The sequence below is a fragment of the Asparagus officinalis genome, chromosome 8 (genome assembly GCF_001876935.1).
Source record: "Asparagus officinalis chromosome 8, Aspof.V1, whole genome shotgun sequence".
NCBI lineage: Eukaryota > Viridiplantae > Streptophyta > Magnoliopsida > Asparagales > Asparagaceae > Asparagus > Asparagus officinalis.
This window is the reverse complement of record NC_033801.1, coordinates 25583712-25603406: the sequence shown is the minus strand read 5'-3', so window position 1 is coordinate 25603406 and position 19695 is coordinate 25583712. Positions and strand designations below refer to the sequence as shown.

At 39.5% G+C, this 19695-nt stretch overlaps 1 protein-coding gene across 1 annotated transcript; it reads left to right on the top strand.

Annotated features, from left to right (window-relative positions):
* On the top strand, nucleotides 13027–13683 carry LOC109821020. The gene has a single exon (XM_020387214.1). The coding sequence runs from the start codon at nucleotides 13027–13029 to the stop codon at nucleotides 13681–13683; it is 657 nt and encodes a 218-aa protein (XP_020242803.1).

Here is a 19695-nt window from a genome sequence, read left to right as displayed (position 1 = left end):
TACTTCAACATTTCATAATGATAAATTTAAAATTAATATTAAAAGTATTAAATATTAGTCTTATTTTGAAGGTTTCGGCAAAGACAATTTCAATGATATAATTTTTATTTAAAATAGACGAGTAAATTTAAAATTATATTAAGTTAAATAATTAGTTTAATTATATTTATGGATACAATTGGTATTTATGAAAAGTTATAATGAGATGGGAAGGCAAAATTGGAATTAAAATATATGAATAGTATTATAGAGGGCACCCTCTATATGAGCCCAAATCCTTCAAATATAGAGGGTTACTGTAGCACCCTCTTAATATAGAGGGTGCTACAGTTGCACCATTGGAGTCAATGGTACTCCATTTATAGAGGAATGGAGTACCATTGGAGATGCTCTTAGGGGGAGAGGGAGAGGAGGGGGAGGCCGTGGAGGGAGGAGTAGGAGCGCTGGAGTTTTAGGAATGAAATTTTGGGAACGAAAATTTGGGAATCAAATTTGGGAAGGCCGACTTTAAGAATTTAGGCGGGGAAACAAATTTTGGGAATAAAAATTTTAGGGGAAGCAGGCGCTTTTATGGGACCCACCATCCTAGATGGAAATTACCGTCTAGGATGCATCCTAGACGGAAATTTCCGTCTAGAATGTTAGCCCAATTTAAAAGTAAAAAATAAAAACATTAAAACCATCTAGGATGCTATTGTAGACGGAAGACGGATATTTTTTTTAGACGGAAATTTTTCATCTAGTGTAATAGCAAACTAGACGAAAAAAATTTCTGTCTAGGATATTCCGTCTTGAATATGAGATTTTCTACTACTAGTTCTTATTAAAAAGAACTGATAAGAGAGAAGAAATTATACAACTTCACTCAGTAGTAGTTGGTCAACAAGTTCTTGTCATCGAATGACAGGTAAATTTAGCTTTAGAAATATTTGTTGTCTAAAATTAGTTTTGTATTCTACTAAAGTATATGTTATTTTACAATACTATCAGTACAAGAACAATTTTTAACAATTTTTTTCTTATTTTTAGCTCAAAGACTATGGAGCGTGGTGTCATTAATGCTTTAACATTAAATATTGTTTGAATGACCAAGTTGTTTCTTTGTATAATTAATTTTTTTAAAAGATTTTCAATATTGAGATTTTACCTCTAAGAATAAAGAATATGTCTGACTTTGTTCAAATGTTGTGCACTAAATAAGGAAAATGATTTAAGGACCCAAAATATGGGACCAATAGAGGGGACAGATGATGTGTCCTCTCCCTATTGCATAATGAGTTGGCATGGCCAACTCATTATGCAATAGGGAGGGGACACCTCACATGTCTCCTCCATTGGTCCTATATTTTGGGTCCCCGTAGCAGCACTCACTAAATAAATGTTAACTATTAGATCCATACACGAATCTCGAAGTCTAATAATCTACGGGTTGATATCCTTTTGATGCACATTAAATGTCATGGATAGGGGGATCATTTAATATTTTTTTATCCAAATGGCAAGCTAGTTGATAATAAGGGGTTTTTTTTATTTAATGGAAACCATCTTTAGAATGGATGGAATTGGTAGTAACCACCTTTTATAGGTCGATTTCTTTTACAATCAACCATTTTTACCCAAGTATTAATTAATTAACACCCCAACTACCCAAAATTTCCCCGCTTCCCTTATTTCTTTTTGACATCCTCCAACTGTCTCATCTCGTTTTCTATCGATGACCATCTCTTCTCCTCTCTCGATCAAGCTTAGAGATCAACGACAATATCATATTCTTCTCTCTCAATCCCGGCAATACCATCTTTGAATTCTTTCTCACTGAAACCGACGTAGAAATGATCGGCAATGTAGTAGAGACTGAACATCGGAGCCCCAAATGACCTTCCATCAATATCCCTTTACCCCCTCCACCTCGTCCTCTCTTCTCCCTTTGTAATCATCCCCAAATCTCAGCAAATCATCATCAAACCCTAGATTTCTAAATCCAACCCCAATTTTAAGCTATCTGATAAACCAAGAAGGTCTCAACGAGTGGCTAAGAAAAATCCAAAGTATTTGGATTAAAAAGGGATTTTACTTCATGAGTCATGCAATGGGATTACTTGACAAGTTACAAGGAAGAAGTCCAAGTTCATTAAACGTGTCCACCAACTTGGTTGCTGAAGAGTTGCTGAAGAATAGGATAAGTAATTAATTTCTGCTATTTTGTTGCCACTAGTCTATCGTGTCCTATTTCTTAGAGATATGACCTAAGAATTAGGATTGGTTGTTAATTTCAATTGTTATTTAAACTCTTTCCCAGTTGGTTAAATGGTAATGCTTATTTCAGACCACCTCTAACAATACCCCACTATCATGCAGGCCATTGTCCAATCAATGAAGTTGATCAAAGCTTAGCTTCTTGAGATGCTTTGTTGCGGCAACTCAAGGAAAATTTGTGTGCGGCTAACAACCGAATGAAACAGCAAGCTACTTCCAAACGTAGGGACATTTAATTCCAAATTGGAGATTTGGTGTTTTTGAAATTGCATCCTTATCGGCAGCAATCAGTCTTCAAAAGAGCATATCAAAAACTTGCAAGCAAGTTCTATGGATCATATCTGATTGAAGAAAAGATTGGCAGCGTGGCTTACAAACTCAAACTACTACATGGTTCTCGTATACATCCAATGTTTCATGTGTCCCTCTTAAAAAAGAAAGTGGGTGACGTCATCACTCCAAGCTCAAACTTACCACCAATGGCCGACGACGGTAAGTTGTTGCTGGAACCAGATGCAATCTTAGATAGTCGTTGGGTTACCAAAGGATCCAAGTTTGTAGTGAAAAGCTTGATCAAATGGAAACGACTTCCACCAGAAGATGCAACGTGGGAAAACACGCAGGACTTTAATCACAGGTTTCTGAATGTGAACCTTGAGGACAAGGTTCCAGTCAAAGGGAGGGGTATTGATAAACCAAGAAGGTCTCAACGAGTGGCTAAGAAAAATCCAAAGTATTTGGATTAAAAAGGGATTTCACTTCATGAGTCATGCAATGGGATTACTTGACAAGTTACAAGGAAGAAGTCCAAGTTTGTTAAACGTGTCCACTAACTTGGTTGCTGAAGAATAGGATAAGTAGTTAATTTATGCTATTTTGTTGCCACTAGTCTATCGTGTCCTATTTCTTAGAGATATGACCTAAGAATTAGGATTGGTTGTTAATTTCCATTGTTATTTAAACTCTTTCCCAGTTGTTAATATGGTAAGCTTATTTTCAATCAAAACACCTGTGGTTTGTTCTCACCCGAAGAGAACTTGTTTCCTAATATTGTTATAGCTTTGACTGGGACCTATCAGATGTTAGCCATCGATCAATTTATTGTTGTAACTTTATTGCATTTTTATTGTTTAGCACTATTCATCTCCATTGTGTGGGGAGCAAAGCAATAATAAGAATGTTATTCATAGATTATGTTGAAAACGCTTTTTTATCTCAGGAAGAAGCGCTTGGTGTTGGTGAGCACGCCTTCAAAGATAAAAGTTATCCGCGTACTCTTTGCATATCTCACGAGAATTACGTGCGGTTCCGTCTGATTTCCCCCCTTTTTCAGTTAATTGATTAGTTCTTTTGTATTTTCAGAATATTGAATTTGTGCTAGAAGCGCGAAATATAAATTGCCACTGTTAAAAAAAATCAAGAAAACCTCTTCAAAATGATCGTAACTGTTAAGTTTCAAGAAAGAAAAAAATAAGGTAAAATACATAACCCAGCATAATTGATAATTTATAAAACCATCTATTTGATGGTGAAATTACGAAAATAGACTGGTTGGGGAGGAGAGGGGCCAGCTAACGAGGGTGAAGTGAGGTGAGTTGAGATGCAACAATGATGCAAGGAATGGCATATCTTTCGTGTTTCTTAAATTAAAAATGACATATGTTGGTACATCTATTCTTCTATAATAATGAGAGGGTCCAAGATTCACTATTCATACTACAGTAAATTATTGTGCTATTGTTATTGTATCACAGGCAGGAGGATCCAAGATTTGATATTCATGTCACAGTTATTACTGTAGTATTATTATTGTAGCAACGGGAGGCTGTAGCAGTTTAAAAAAATATTACTGTAGCATTTAAAAAATTGCTACTGTAGCACTTACGAAAACTGTATTTGAATATAGAATTACTGTAGCGGAAATAAAAAAATGGAGGTCGTGCTTTGCACGGGGTGCGCACTAGTTATAAACTATAGGACAAACGTGCATGTATAAAATATTTCCTTGGAGGAAAAGACCGTGAAGTACTTGCAACTGAGAATAACAAAATAACTACAAAATAACCAAGTGTTACATTCCAGGGGTTTTGGAAGTTTTCAAAAAGTCCTGGGGGTCGTAGGAATAAATCTTGTTCGTTTGGGGGGCTAGAAGCAAATTTCCCTATTAAATAATAGATTATTTGACTATTCAAGCCTAGTTATTTTACCTATATTCGTATATAAATTTGTATCCTACAAAACCTTTATAAAAATACCCATTTCTGTTCACAACTATCTATAACCTACTAGAAATAGATGACACAATACATATATCCACATCCTATGCGATGCGGATGTCAATATATCCAAGGATGCACGTACTTTTTTAGGTTGTGTGTGGTGTGGGGGGTGAACTTTTAAAGTTGACCTGTGATTAACTTATCCTAGCTGGTAAGGTTGTATTTGGTCAGGATACGGCTCGAACATGATACTTACAGCTTATCCATCTTGGATATGGATACAAATGCGGATATAAATCGATAAGAAAAATTCATAACCATATCCACTAAAGTCATATATGGATATAAATATACATGCGGATATATAAGCGAATATAGATGCAGATACAAATGGATATGAGAAAACTAGATAGTATTAAAAAAATATTAGTTCATGTGATTAAAAAAATCATTAATATGTTCATTATATCTGAAAAGGTCAGATTAAAGATCTTGATCATCAAAATTAACCTCAAAATCTCTATAATCTAAGGATTAAAACTATCGTAACAATATGACTAATATATTTTCGGATATATCGATAGAGATCCAAATATTTCACTACGAAACCATATCTTAACTTATCCTATCAGTTATAAATTTGAGTAACCATATCTGTATCCTAAGGGATACAGTTATGAATATTTGCTTGGATACAGATACGGTTTAGCACCCTTACCAGCCGAGCCAAGAACAAACCAAGAGTGGACTTAGAAGAAAACGGAACTAAGTTTTGTGATTCAAAAAACAATCCACAGACTTCATGTATCATTACTGTATACTTCAAAAAAAAAAAGGTTCTTTAGGTATTAGCCCATTGAGGGTATTTTGTATTAGTCCCTAAAGTATTTATATTTTGATATTAGTCCCCCAAATTATCTTAATATGTTGATATATTAGGCCCTCTAGTTAGTTGGTGTTAACTGTTAACGTGGACGAGAATGCAATGTCTTCTCTAACTTTTTTTCTTGAATGGGCAATTATACCCCTTTCTTCCTTCCCCTTCGACCTCTCCCTCATGTGTGTGACATTACCAATGGAGGTGGTGATGGTTGAGAAGGTGAGCATACTGACCGAGAAGGTGATGAAGGTGGAGGAGATGATGGTGGAAGAGACAGAAGGAGAGAATACTGGAGGAGAATGGAACAATCGTGGAGTAGATTAAGGTGATGGAGGAGGTGATGAGAATAGGGTAAGCCCCCATTCATTGTTAGTGTTAACACAATCATGATTAGGGTTTTCATATTGATCCCTCAAATCATATCACTTCTTGCAAACAGGTCCCCTATAGTTAGCAATCGTTAAATTTGAAGAGAATATTCCGTTAAATCTGAAGAGGATGGATATTCATTCTAAACCAACTTTTGAAAGGGATGTCCAATTATACCACCTATATATACCACCTATATTAATCCAAAGTCAGTTTGAGTCTCAACCCAATAAGATCCAAACCCATTTTAAAACTCTGTTCCTCTCAATGGAGACCGCGTCTTTCTCCTGAATCATTTATATTTGACCATCTCTTCCCCCTCATCCTCTCTCAAACCCTTCCAATCCCCAAAAGACCTTCATTTAATAGCCCTAAAAATGAAAAGTTCTCTAACATTACAGCAATCGCAAATCATTCCCAAACTTAGAAAGGGCCCAAACTAATCTCAAGAGGCAAAGCCATAGACACTAGCTTCTCAAAATTCTGAAATGGGGGAAGAACTTCACTAGGAAAGATTTAGGATTAGGGGCTGTTTGGTTCATTTCCTAGATATAGGGAAATACATTTCCATGTACAAAAACACAAGTTTTGAGTTTTTTAAACTTTTCCAAGAAATAGATTGTTTCGCTTTGGTTCGCAAAAAAAATGATGGGACACCAATGTATTTATTTTTATTGTGTTTGGTTCGCATGAAAAAAAAAGAAAACTTTTGTTTATATGACAAAAAGCTGATGTGTCTACAATTTTCGTCGATTTCACGAGATTGAGGAAGGAATTGGGGGAGAGAAAAAATCTGATGTGGCGGCGATTTTCACCAAGTTTCCCTTCTTCAACCCTAGCGAACCAAAGATGAGAAAAAAAACCGACGGAAAGTTTATATTCTACGTGGCCACGAAAAATCTGATGTGGAGGCGATGTAAAACTTTTACACCGAGTTAAAAAACGAACCAAACAGCCCCTTAAAATGAAAAAAAAACCAAAGAGACTGTCAAGGCGAAAAATTGTGGAATGATATTCTCAAATGAGGGAATGAGTTTGTGGGATATTTTTTCCTAATCTCGGGGAAGACTGGTAGGGGTGTCCAAAAAGCTCGCCGGCCCGGGCCCGGCCCGGCCCGGAACAGTGTTTTTTTTTAAATCCTTGAAGCTGGACTAGGAGGAGTTCAAGATAGTCTGAGCCGAATAGAGATCGGTGTGGCTGACAATTTCACTCAAATTGAGATGGCCATCAGCAAACTGTCAGAAGTTCTACTAGCCAACCGAACTGCTTCATCCAGTAACATTCTTGGTGATCAGCCTACCAACTCTCTTATTGGGCGCCTCCGCAACACAGTGGAGGAGACTCGAGATAGCTCTGAAGGAGGACGGCCATTGTTCTTTTCAAAATTAGCTAAGCTAGAATTTCCTCGTTTCTCTGGAGACGATCCAACTGAATGGTTCACAAGAGTGGATCAAATCTTTGAGTATCAAAGCACTCCCAAACAGCAGAAAGTGCCCTTAGCTTCCTTTCACCTTGAAGGCGAAGCAAATCAATGGTGGCAATGGCTGAAAAGATCCTATACGGAAGAAAATAAGGAGGTAACATGGGGGATTTTCCAAGAAGAGCTATGGGCAAGATTTGGTCCTACCGAGTGTGAGGACTTTGATGAAGCTTTGTCGAGGGTAAAACAAATGGGCTCCTTACGTGATTATCAGAAAGAGTTCGAGCGTCTCGGTAACCGGGTACAAGGCTGGCCACAAAGAGCTTTAGTGGGGGCATTCATGGGTGGTCTCAAGCCGGAAATAGCTGATGGCATAAGAATGTTCAGACCGAGATCGCTGAAGGAAGCCATAAGCCTTGCGAGGATGAGAGATGAGCAATTGAGTCGCCAGAAAAAAGTTATTCGTCCTTTCAGCCGATCCATTGCCGACTCTCCTTCTCCAGCGAAGTTCAAAGGAACTACTCCTGTCAAAAGGCTCACTTGGGATGAAATGCAAAAGAGAAGGGCGCAGGGGTTATGCTTTAACTGTGACGAAAAATTTATACAAGGGCATAGGTGCCGAGGGCCTCAACTTATACTCTTAAATGGTAGCAATGACAATTCGGAAGATGATGAAACTGGAGACTCAATGGAGCAGCCACCTGAGATTTCTCTACATGCACTTTCGGGTTGGATAACTTACAAGACAATGCGGGTGATGGCGCGGATTGGACCATGTGAAGTGGTGGTCTTGATAGATAGTGGGTCTACTCACAATTTTATTAGCAAGAAGATGGCTAATTTGTTGCAACTACCTGTACTTCCAATCGAGCCATTCAACGTTAAAGTGGCGAATGGAGAGCCATTAAAATGTCAAGGCAGATTTGAAAACGTCCCAATTATGCTGCAAGGTATTCCTTTTGTCCTCACTTTATATGCCCTACCTTTAATTGGATTGGACTTGGTCTTAGGTGTCCATTGGTTGGAGCAATTGGGAACAGTTGCATGCAATTGGAAGAAATTAACCATGGAATTCCAGTAGGATAATAAAAATCAAAAATTAGAAGGAATTTACACACACTCAATCCAACCTGCAACTATGAAAGCCATCACCAAGGAAGCACGACACGGAGGATCCATGTTTGCTGTTTCTCTTCAACCCACATCAAATTCCACACCATTGAGTGTCGAACCAGAGATGAGCCAATTGCTACATAAATTTGATGATGTCTTCCAAGAGCCGACACAACTTCCACCAACCAGAGAAGTCGATCATCACATCAATCTGAAAGAAGGCACCAAGCCGATCAATGTGCGACCATACAGGTATGCTTATTTCCAAAAAGCTGAAATTGAAAAACAAGTTCAAGATATGATAAAATTGGGGCTTATAAGACCTAGTACTAGTCCATTTTCATCTCCTGTTTTGCTGGTTTAAAAAAAAAGATGGTTCATGGCGATTTTGTACGGACTATAGAGCACTCAATGCTGTGACCATCAAAGATAGGTTTCCCATTCCTACAGTTGACGATATGTTGGATGAGCTTCATGGGGCATCTTATTTCACCAAACTTGACTTAAGGGCTGGTTATCATCAGGTACGAGTACACCACACCGACATTCAAAAAACTGCTTTTCGTACACATAATGGTCATTACAAGTACTTAGTTATGCCATTTGGTCTTTGTAACGCACCATCCACCTTTCAAGCCATTATGAATTCCATATTCCGTCCACATCTCCGAAAATTCATTCTCGTATTCTTTGATGACATCCTCATTTATAGCCCCAATTGGATCATGCATCTTGAACATGTTAAAATAGCTTTGGAAATATTAAGGCATCATAAATTTTTCGTCAAAATCAGCAAATGTGCTTTTGGCTTACAAGAATTGGAATACTTGGGTCACATTGTGACGGCTCAAGGAGTTAAGGTGGATCAAGGGAAGATTCAAACTATGCTAAATTGGCCTAAGCCTACTAATGTTTCTGAGCTGCGTGGTTTTTTAGGACTTACAGGTTATTACCGCAAGTTTGTCCGTAATTATGGCATTATAGCAAGCCCTCTCACTAACCTGTTAAAGAAGGGCCAATTTGCATGGTCGGACGAAGCAGAAACTGCATTCCAAGAGCTTAAGCAGGCCATGACTACTACCCCAATACTTGCTATGCCAAATTTCAATGAACCATTCACCATTGAATCTGATGCTTCAGGTCACGGCATAGGAGCAGTTTTGAGTCAACAAGGGAAGCCTATTGCATTCATGAGTCGAGCTTTGGGTGGGTCACGGCATAGGAGCAGTTTTGAGTCAACAAGGGAAGCCTATTGCATTCATGAGTCGAGCTTTGGGTTGTTCTAAATTATCATGGTCCATTTATGCAACAAGGGAAGCCTATTGCATTCATGAGTCGAGCTTTGGGTTGTTCTAAATTATCATGGTCCATTTATGTGAAAGAGATGTTAGCCATAATACATGCAATACGACTGTGGAGACCATACTTGATGGGCAGGAAATTTTTCATTGAGATCGATCAACGAAGCCTCAAGTATTTGTTAGAACAACGCATAGCCACACCTGAGCAACAAAAGTGGGTGACTAAACTTCTAGGTTATGATTATGAGATCAAATACAAGCCAGGGCGGGAGAACAATGCCGCAGATGCACTATCACGGGTAGCAGGTAGTCCTAGTCTTCATCATTTGTTTGTTTCTCAAAATCCATTATGGGATACAATTAAAAATGAAGCTATCGACAACCCTTACATGCAAAGAATCAGCAAGCTTGCAACTGATAATCCCGGCAATCCGTACAGATGGCACAATGGTTTGGTTTGTTTCAAGAATCGAGTGGTAGTGCCTCCTCAATCTAACGTCATCTCACAGATTTTACAAGAATTCCATGATTCTCCAATTGGTGGGCATTCCGGTGTACTCAGGACATACAAGAGAATCTCACAACAATTTTACTGGCCATCCATGTACCAAACAGTGCAGAATTATGTTTCTTCTTGCGATGTGTGTCAACGAACCAAGCACCAAACTTTATCACCAGCGGGGCTTCTACAGCCATTACCAATTCCTTGTCAAGTTTGGGACGATGTTACTCTCGATTTCATCGATGGCCTTCCACCCTCTAATGGTAAAAATTCAATTCTTGTTGTTGTTGACAGGTTAAGCAAATCAGCACACTTTATGGCTCTTTCCCATCCATATACATCAAAAATAGTGGCTGAAAAATTTATTGAGGGGGTGGTGAAGCTTCATGGCATGCCTCGGTCCATAATTAGTGATCGCGATCCTATATTCATCAGCAATTTCTGGAAAGAATTCTTCAAAATGTCAGGCACCCAGTTGAAGATGAGCTCCGCTTACCACCCACAAACTGATGGCCAAACGGAGGTCGTCAATCGCTGCCTTGAACAATATCTCCGCTGCTTTGCTCATCAACAACCTCGCAAATGGCATTCCTTCCTTCCATGGGCTGAGTTTTGGTACAATACCACGTACCATATCTCCACCGACATGACCCCATTTCAGGCTCTCTATGGCAGACCACCTCCAACAATACTCCACTACCATGCAGGCCAGTGTCCAATCAATGAAGTTGATCAAAGCTTAGCTTCTCGAGATGCTTTGTTGCGGCAACTCAAGGAAAACCTGTGTGCGGCTAACAACCGGATGAAACAGCAAGCTGATTCCAAACGTAGGGACATTCAATTCCAAGTTGGAGATTTGTTGTTTTTGAAATTGCATCCTTATCGGCAGCAATCAGTTTTCAAAAGAGCCTATCAAAAACTTGCAAGCAAGTTCTATGGACCATATATGATTAAGGAAAAGATTGCCAGCACGGCTTACAAACTCAAACTACCACACGGTTCTCGTATACATCCAGTGTTTCACGTGTCCCTCTTAAAAAAGAAAGTGGGTGATGCCATCACTTCTAGCTCAGACTTACCACCAATGGCCGACGACAGTGAGTTGTTGCTGGAACCAGAGGCAATCTTGGAAAATCGCTGGGTTACCAAAGGATCAAAGTTTGTAGAGGAAAGCTTGATCAAATGGAAACGACTTCCACCAGAAGGTGCAACATGGGAAAACACGCAGGACTTTAATCACAAGTTTCTGAATGTGAACCTTGAGGACAAGGTTCCAGTCAAAGGGAGGGGTATTGATAAACCAAGAAGGTCTCAACGAGTGGCTAAGAAAAATCCAAAGTATTTGGATTAAAAAGGGATTTTACTTCATGAGTCATGCAATGGGATTACTTGACAAGTTACAAGGAAGAAGTCCAAGTTCTTTAAACGTGTCCACCAACTTGGTTGCTGAAGAGTTGCTGAAGAATAGGATAAGTAGTTAATTTCTGCTATTTTGTTGCCATTAGTCTATCGTGTCCTATTTCTTAGAGATATGACCTAAGAATTAGGATTGGTTGTTAATTTCAATTGTTATTTAAACTCTTTCCCAGTTGTTAATATGGTAAGCTTATTTTCAATCAAAACACCTGTGGTTTGTTCTCACCCGAAGAGAACTTGTTTCCTAATATTGTTATAGCTTTGACTGGGACCTATCACTATCATTATCCTGCCCAAGATCTAAGCGTCGATGCCTGCGGCTGGTAATCAGTAGGTGGTTTGATTAAGAAATGGGGATGGGGTGTAGTGGGAAACATAGGCAATTGGGATAGTTTAGATATTATTGAGTAGAAATTGACTAAAAATAATTGACTGCAAAAAAAATCACTTATAAAGAGGTTTACATTAAAAAAAATCAAAGGTTGTTTGCACCCATTTCAACTATGTAAAAGGTGATTTCCATGATGAGGGGAAAAAAAAACTTGATAACAATCAGAACCAGAGGTATTTCCTCAAACACTGCATTAACATCCCGAAATAATAACCTTTTATTATGACGCATAATCAACAACAACAACAACAACACAACATCGTTCAAATTGAAAATTACAAAGTCAACCCTCAATCACATCTTTGTTAGTATTTGTTTGTAAAAAACAAGATAGTCCCAATTGGAATTTTGAATATTCTTTTAGAGGTTTAAAAGTATTGAATGCTTATTGGGCTTTGAATAATGGATCAAAGTGTAGGCTTCTAAACCCGCGTGCGTGTAGCGCGAATAATGCGCGATTTTGACGCACTTAGAAAACCCGCTGTCGCTTAAATGTTCTATTTTTTATATATATAATTATATATTGAATATATTTTTTAATGTTATTTTGAATTTAAAAAATAATTATGAAAAGACAAGTGACTGTTGAAAAATTGCTGTTTGCTCCAAGGGATGTTTTGAAAAGTTATGACTGTTGGAAGCACCTTTTCAAACCTATAAATAGTTTATGTTTTCAGATATCTATTTTACAATTCTGTTACAAATCTTTTCGATTAAAAAAAACTTCTGCAATATTACAAACTTGTTTCACAACGAATTAAGGAAAATTCCAGATTTGCTTACCAAACTTGTTTCACAACGAATTAAGGAAAATTCCAGATTTGCTTACTGGAATTTTTATTTTCTGTTGTATTCTGGGAAGAAAATTTGCATTAACGGAAAATTCCAGATTTGCTTACTGGAATTTTTATTTTCTGTTGTATTCTGGGAAGAAAATTTGCATTAACTTGAAGCAACTTTAAAAATCAAGTGGGGACAAATATTTCTTTGAGGAAAGTGTTTCACGCTTCAGAATTTCTGTCTCCTTCAATTTTAAAAATGACAATCTTAAAGAAATATCTCTGCTACGATGGAGTCGGAATCAATCAAGGTGATGAATCAAGACATGGTCAAATTGGACCGATTCGACGGGAACAATTTCTCTCGCTAGCAAGACAAGATGACGTTTCTTCTTACAGCATTGAAGATCTCCTACATCCTCAACCCTAATCTACAGCCCATAGAAGATCCAAAACCAAGTGCAGACGGCAAACAACCTACTGAGGAGGAAATAGAAGAAATCAAAAAGCAGAAGGCAAAACGGGAGGAAGATGAAGTGTTGTGTCGTGGTCACATTCTGAACACACTTTCGGACCGATTGTATGATCTTTTCACGAGGATAAAGTCAGCAAGGGAGATCTGGAACGCACTGGAATTTAAATACAAAGCCGAGGAGGAAGGTACAAATAAGTATTTAATTACAAAATATCTAGAATACAAAATGGTTGATGACAAGTCTGTCCTAGAGCAAGTTTATGAATTGGAGGTTCTGGTTAATAAGATTCATGTTCTTAAAATAGTTCTTCCAGAGTCATTTCAAGTTGCTGCAATCATTGCAAAACTACCATCAACTTGGAAAGATTACTCGAAGAAACTAATGCATAAAACTGAGGATATCTCTTTGGAACAACTTCAGAAGAATCTTAGAATTGAAGAGGAGTCACGCTTACGTGATTCGAAATTAGAATTGAAGAGGAGTCACGCTTACGTGATTCGAAAAATTCTGTCCAAAGTGATTGTAAGGTCCACACCTTGGAAAAGAATGAATCTTCGGTAAAAAATGTGAATCTTCAAGTAAAGAAAAGTGGACAACACTTTAAAAGGAAGAATTTTCAGAAGAAAAAGGGATCCTGTTTTATATGCGGTAAGCCTGGACATTTTGCTAAAGAATGTCGTCACAGAAAAAATAATAATGTAAAATTAAAGGCTTCTGCAAGTATGATAGAAGAGAATCTGGTCGCTATGATTTCTAAAATCAATATGGCTTCTGTTAAGTCTGGATGGTGGCTTGATTCTGGTGCAACAATCCACGTTTGCAAGGCCAAATCTTTGTTCAAAGGATTTGAAGAAATTTCGAAAATTACAGAAGTGCAAATAGGGAACAATGCTTGTGCAAAGGTTGTTGGAAAGGGGACTGTTGATATAGATTTTACTTCGGGAAAGAAATTAACTCTTATAAATGTTCTGTATGTACCCGAAGTTAGAAATAACTTAGTTTCTGTTGATCTTCTTTGTAAGAAAGGGTTTCGGTTTGCTTTTGAGTCAAATAATGTTATCCTGTTTAAGAATGGGATGTTTGTGGGAAAGGGCTACTCTTGTGATGAAATGTATCAACTAAGTATTAATAATAAAGTTATATCTTCTGTTTATATTGTTGAGTCTTCATATTTATGGCATGATCGCTTAGCACATTTAAATTTTCGCTATTTGAAAAATATGAGAAAGTTAGACTTCATTAATTTTAATGGTGAATTTGATAAATGTGAAATTTGTGCTAAGTCTAAATTAACAAAGAAATCTTTTCCAAGTGTTTCTCGCAAAGATTCTAAAGTTTTAGATTTAATACATTCTGATATATGTGAATTGAATGGTATGTTAACTAGAGGACGAAAAAGATACTTTATCACTTTTGTTGATGATTGCAGTTAATATATGTATGTTTATCTTTTAAGAACAAAAGATGAAGCTTTTGATATGTTAAAAAAAACAAAACAGAAGTTGAAAATCAACTTGAAAGGAAAATTAAAGTATTACGTTCTGATAGAGGTGGTGAATATTTTTTTGATAATTTTAATAATTTTTGTGAAGAACATGACATTATTCATCAATGTACAGCACCTTATACTCCCCAACAGAATGATTTAGCCGAAATAAAAAATAGAACTTTACAAGAAATGATAAATTGTATGCTTAATAATGCTAAGTTACCTTTAAATTTATGGGGAGAAGCTTTGTACACAGCATGTTATATTCATAATAGGATTCCCTCTAAAAAGTCAAATATAAGCCCTTATGAGTTATGGAAAGGTAGAAAACCTAATCTGTCATATTTTAAAGTGTGGGGGTGTTTGGCTTATTATAGAATTCTTAATCCTAAAAGAACAAAACTTGGACCTAGAGCATTTAAAAGTGTTTTTGTCGGATATGCTGAAAATAGCAAAGCATATAGACTACTTGATTTATCTTCTAATACTATTGTTGAATCTAGAGATGGTGAATTCTTTAAAAATAAAATTTCTGTAGATTCTGAAACTGTTGAAAATGTTCCTATTCTGCTTAACTCTAATAATATTTCTAGTTCTGATTTTCATGATAAGGAAACGAATACATCTAAAGAAATATCAGAGCCAAGAAGAAGTACTAGAGCAAGAAAAGAGAAATCTTTACCTTCAGATTTTATTTCTCCTGAACAAATTATTTTTCTTGTTGAAGGTGATAGGAATAATAATGTTTTAAATAAACATCCTATAAGTTTTAATCCAGGTGATGATCCTAAAACCTTTATAGAAGCAATGTCATCTATGTTAGACCCTAGAGGGGGGTGATTAGGGTCTTATGCTAATTTAATCCGATTATATGCCAATAAAAATTAATTAACAAGTTGTCCTAACAAGTATAAAATACAACAATATATGAGCTAGGATAAACAATATGAACAACGAGATATATCCTAACAAAGAGATATAGGCAATGTATGTGCAAGGATATAATATAAACTAACACAAGGGTAAACAATATAAAACAAGATAGAGGATGATATGAATAATGAGATAATGGCGATATGAGCAATGAGCACAAATATAAGTAAACACCAAAGCACACTCAAACACAATCAAATGATCACGGAGTTCGGACCTTCCGTCCTACGTCTCCGCTCCCCACTCTCGGGAAGAAATCCACTATCACAACCGGGTTTTCTACGCTCACCCGAATAACGTTTACACCTCACAGTGTCGGTTTTCAACGCTCACCAAACAACGTTCACTCCTCACACTCGGTTTTCTAGTTCACCGAAAACTTCACAACACACTCGGTTTTCTAGCTCACCGAAAACCTTACAATCTCACAATGTAACAAATATAAATTTGTTGTTTATAATAGATGAGAACTCAATTAAGCACAACTCAATGTTACAATCTCTCACAACCCTATTATACTATGTCATCGTATAATACAATAAGCCCTCAAGTGGCCGTAATGTGTAACAAATGAGCATAATATAATCAAAATCATAAACTTTAACTATAAAAACTAGCTTTAAAAGAATGATTAATCAAATAACTAAGTGTAGGCATTATCAGAAATTGCTTATTAGGTCCCTTAGCACAGCTCGGCATAACACCGAGAACCAACGAGGCGCCGACGAGCAGTTGACGAAATCGCATACAAGCCCAACGAATACTCCATCGCCGCGCTTGCGGAATTTCAAGCCAACGGCATTCGGGAAGCTAACGATGTCATCCAAACCAACGAGAGCGAACTCGGACAATCACGATCGAATCCAAGAATCAGTTTTCGCGACCTCGAATCAGAAGCTGATTTACTGAATAAGGATTTTCGGATCGACTACAAATCAGGACAACCCAAATCCGACGTCCAGACAAATCCAACGCGTACACCGAATCAGCGAACAAAAACGGGAACAACGCACCGAAAAACGACGGTAACCCAAACACTGCTGCAGGCGGCCGTCGGCCCGAAACCGAGCCACTTCAGGTGGCCTCGGCCATTGCGAGCCACCCTTAGTGGCTCGGCATGAGCGAAGCCACCTTCAGGTGCCGGACCACTTGTGCGCCGACAGCCACCTCAGCCAGATCTGTTGCCTGAGGGCAACAAGGATCTTGGAGGTGCCTATAAAATTAGGCCATGGATGTTGTTCTTTGAAATGGTTAGAACTTGTGAGAGTCCGAAACGTCTGCCGATTGAGATTGCGACGCTCAGCCCGTTGTGAAGACTTGAGGACTTGAAGATTCAGTATCTATCTCGCCGCGAACGTCCCACGTTCACAAAAGCGCAGGAGATTCGAGCAGAGGTAAAGGATCAGATCTGAGATCTACAGAAAATCACACTCCCGGATCAAAGCTTGGCCTTTGATCCTGAAGAATTAAAGGCTACTATTTCCTCCCGCGGAACAGTACCCTCGGCTATATTCCTCGCGCCGAAATATATAAACCCGTCGAATCGTCGTAGATCCGAACCGTGATCTTAGATCGCGCTGGTGGTCACGAATTAACCCCGGCCGTCCGGCACAATGAACCCACACAAGCAAGAGACCGCCCAAACAGGAATCTTGCGATTTGTTTCAAAGGAAAGTTGTAATCTTTTTTTTTCTTTTGATTTCGTTTGTAACCGGATCTAAAAAGACCCCCGGATCTTTTGTAACCAAAAAAAAAAATCTATAGTTATTCAAATGCACAAATGAATTCAATGGCAAGGCACGATTTTCCCGGCAGAAACAATCTGCGCGACCACAGTGGGACGCCACGCTGCATCTCGCTATGCCAGCTATCGTCACGGTCGCCCTAGCCGCCGGATCCTCACTCCCGCGTCATGGACGGAGGCTCAGTATGAATTCGACCAGACAAGTTCGAGGTGATACTTTCGTCCTCGTAACGGATCAACGCCTCCCCCGCAAGTCAAGCAAGCTCTCCTCCAGGAGAAAAGCTCGTTGCGTTGTCTGAAGTAAGTTCAGAACCTGCCAACGCAAGCTCTCACCCCGGCTGTCGGCCAAAGTTGCGTCGGACCGCGAAGTTCCAGCGACCTCCAACAGGTTCAAACCTATTCTGTGTCAACGCCTTCTACTGTTTAAGGGCGTTGCTGACTCCTCTCAAAGAGCAGGCCGCCAGATGGCGACGTCAGCGCCTCTGCGCGACAACTCCGCTAAAGGCGATGGAGTCTACGCGACGGAAGTCCGCTACAACGCGGATCTTGAAAGAATACGGAGAGGCAAACGAGCCCTCAACACTGTAAGCAATGCGCCGGTTTTCCTCCAAGCCTTCGCCGACGAACGGAATGCGATCCGCGGCAAACGGAACGTGTTCGACACTCGAAGACCGCGGATTCACAAAAACGCCGGCGCCCATTACTTGCACAAGCAAGACATCCTCGTGCCAGTAAGCGCCGAGGAATTGAAGAAAGGAAAGGTGGCAAAGCAAGCCTCCATCAACCCGCCAAAGTGTGTGAAGGCCGAAGCAACCTCCAACCAAAGTTCAACCTACGCGTGAATCAACAAATGCGGTAATCCCAATAGCTTCTCCGGGAGAATCATGCAGAATCGCTCCCAAAGGAATGAAGCCAGTCGTTGGAGGCGCCTCGGTCCGATTCCCGACGGCGATAGCCAAAGCTCCCTGTCAAGAGTGGGACCGATGAGAAGCCCGGACGACGCAACATGCTGGGGCCGCCGTCACCTTCAGCATGACAAACGAGACCAAGGCCAGTCATGCGCATCCAACTTGCCCCGCATTGAAGTCCAGCGAGCCCGCCCGAGAACTCTACGCCAAAAAAGGCCCATGTTTCGAGGCAGTCGTGACTTTTGAAGCCCGAAGAAGGCAGTTCCCCCTCAGAAGAAAACATTATCGTCTGATGACGGATAATGTTATACCTTGAGACAGTCGTTGCCAACACACGATAGGTTAATCCGACGTCAAGGCAGACGAGTTGCTACTATTCGTGCTGGGCGATACGAATAAAACCAGGAAAGGAGGATACAGTCCCCACAAAACAGGAAACTCCAGTGCCCTTTCAGAACTCATCTCGGGCCAGTATTGTACTGAATGCAGCTTGCATCAAGGCGTGTCCCCGGACGAGTTTTGGTTTTCGAAAGACTTAGTACCGAAACGCCAAAACCAAGGCCTAGGCGTTTTCGACGAAGAAGAACGGTGGTTGAAGATGGAGAATTTCCGAGTGTCACCACCAATATGACCAGCAAGGGGACATCGGCACGGGATAATCTCGAGTCGATTCTGAAAGCATCCCGGCCTAGAACCCGTCTGCAGTCCGGAACCATCAAGCGAGCAACCTATGGTAGGGTTCGAACAAGGCTCCCTTCAGAAGATGAAGAATATGATGCCGGCTCCGCGATCGCATCAGATAATACAGTATCCAGTGAAGGACAACCCCGCGAGGCACTTATGATAAGTGCGGAGCAAGTGGCCAAAATGCTTGAAGATGCCTTAGCTAAACAACAGGAAACCTTCAGGTTCGAAATGCAGATGGCCATGCAAAACATGAGAGAAATGCATGACCAGCAAATCCAGGCATTGACGAACCAGCAAGGCGAGCCAAGTCGTCGTAACCCGGTGAATCTGGAAGACGAAGACACTAATGAGACGCATAATGCCAATAATCCTCCCGTCAATGCAGGGGGTGGTAACGAGAATGTCAACGCAGACTCAGGTGAAAACTTGAAAATTAAAAATCTCGAGAGCAAAATCAACACGTTGATTTCCGCTCAAGAAATGAAAAAGACGGGCATTCCTTGTCCATACCCAAGAGAGTGGGAATCAATCCCATATCCGGCGAAGTTCAACCTAATTAACTTCACGCCGTTTAATGGGATGGGTTCCCCCACTCAACATTTGATTTACTTCAGTAATCTCCGGCAATGAGCCTCTGATGGTACGGTCCTTCGTTGGCACTCTTCGTGGAGCCGCCTTCGATTGGTATCGCCGCCTCAAGCCAGGTAGCGTGAATAGTTGGGATGACATGGAGACCAAATTCCTCGCCAACTTCTTCGACGACGACACATAGATATCCATCGGGTCGTTGCTTGATGAGAAACAGAAAGACG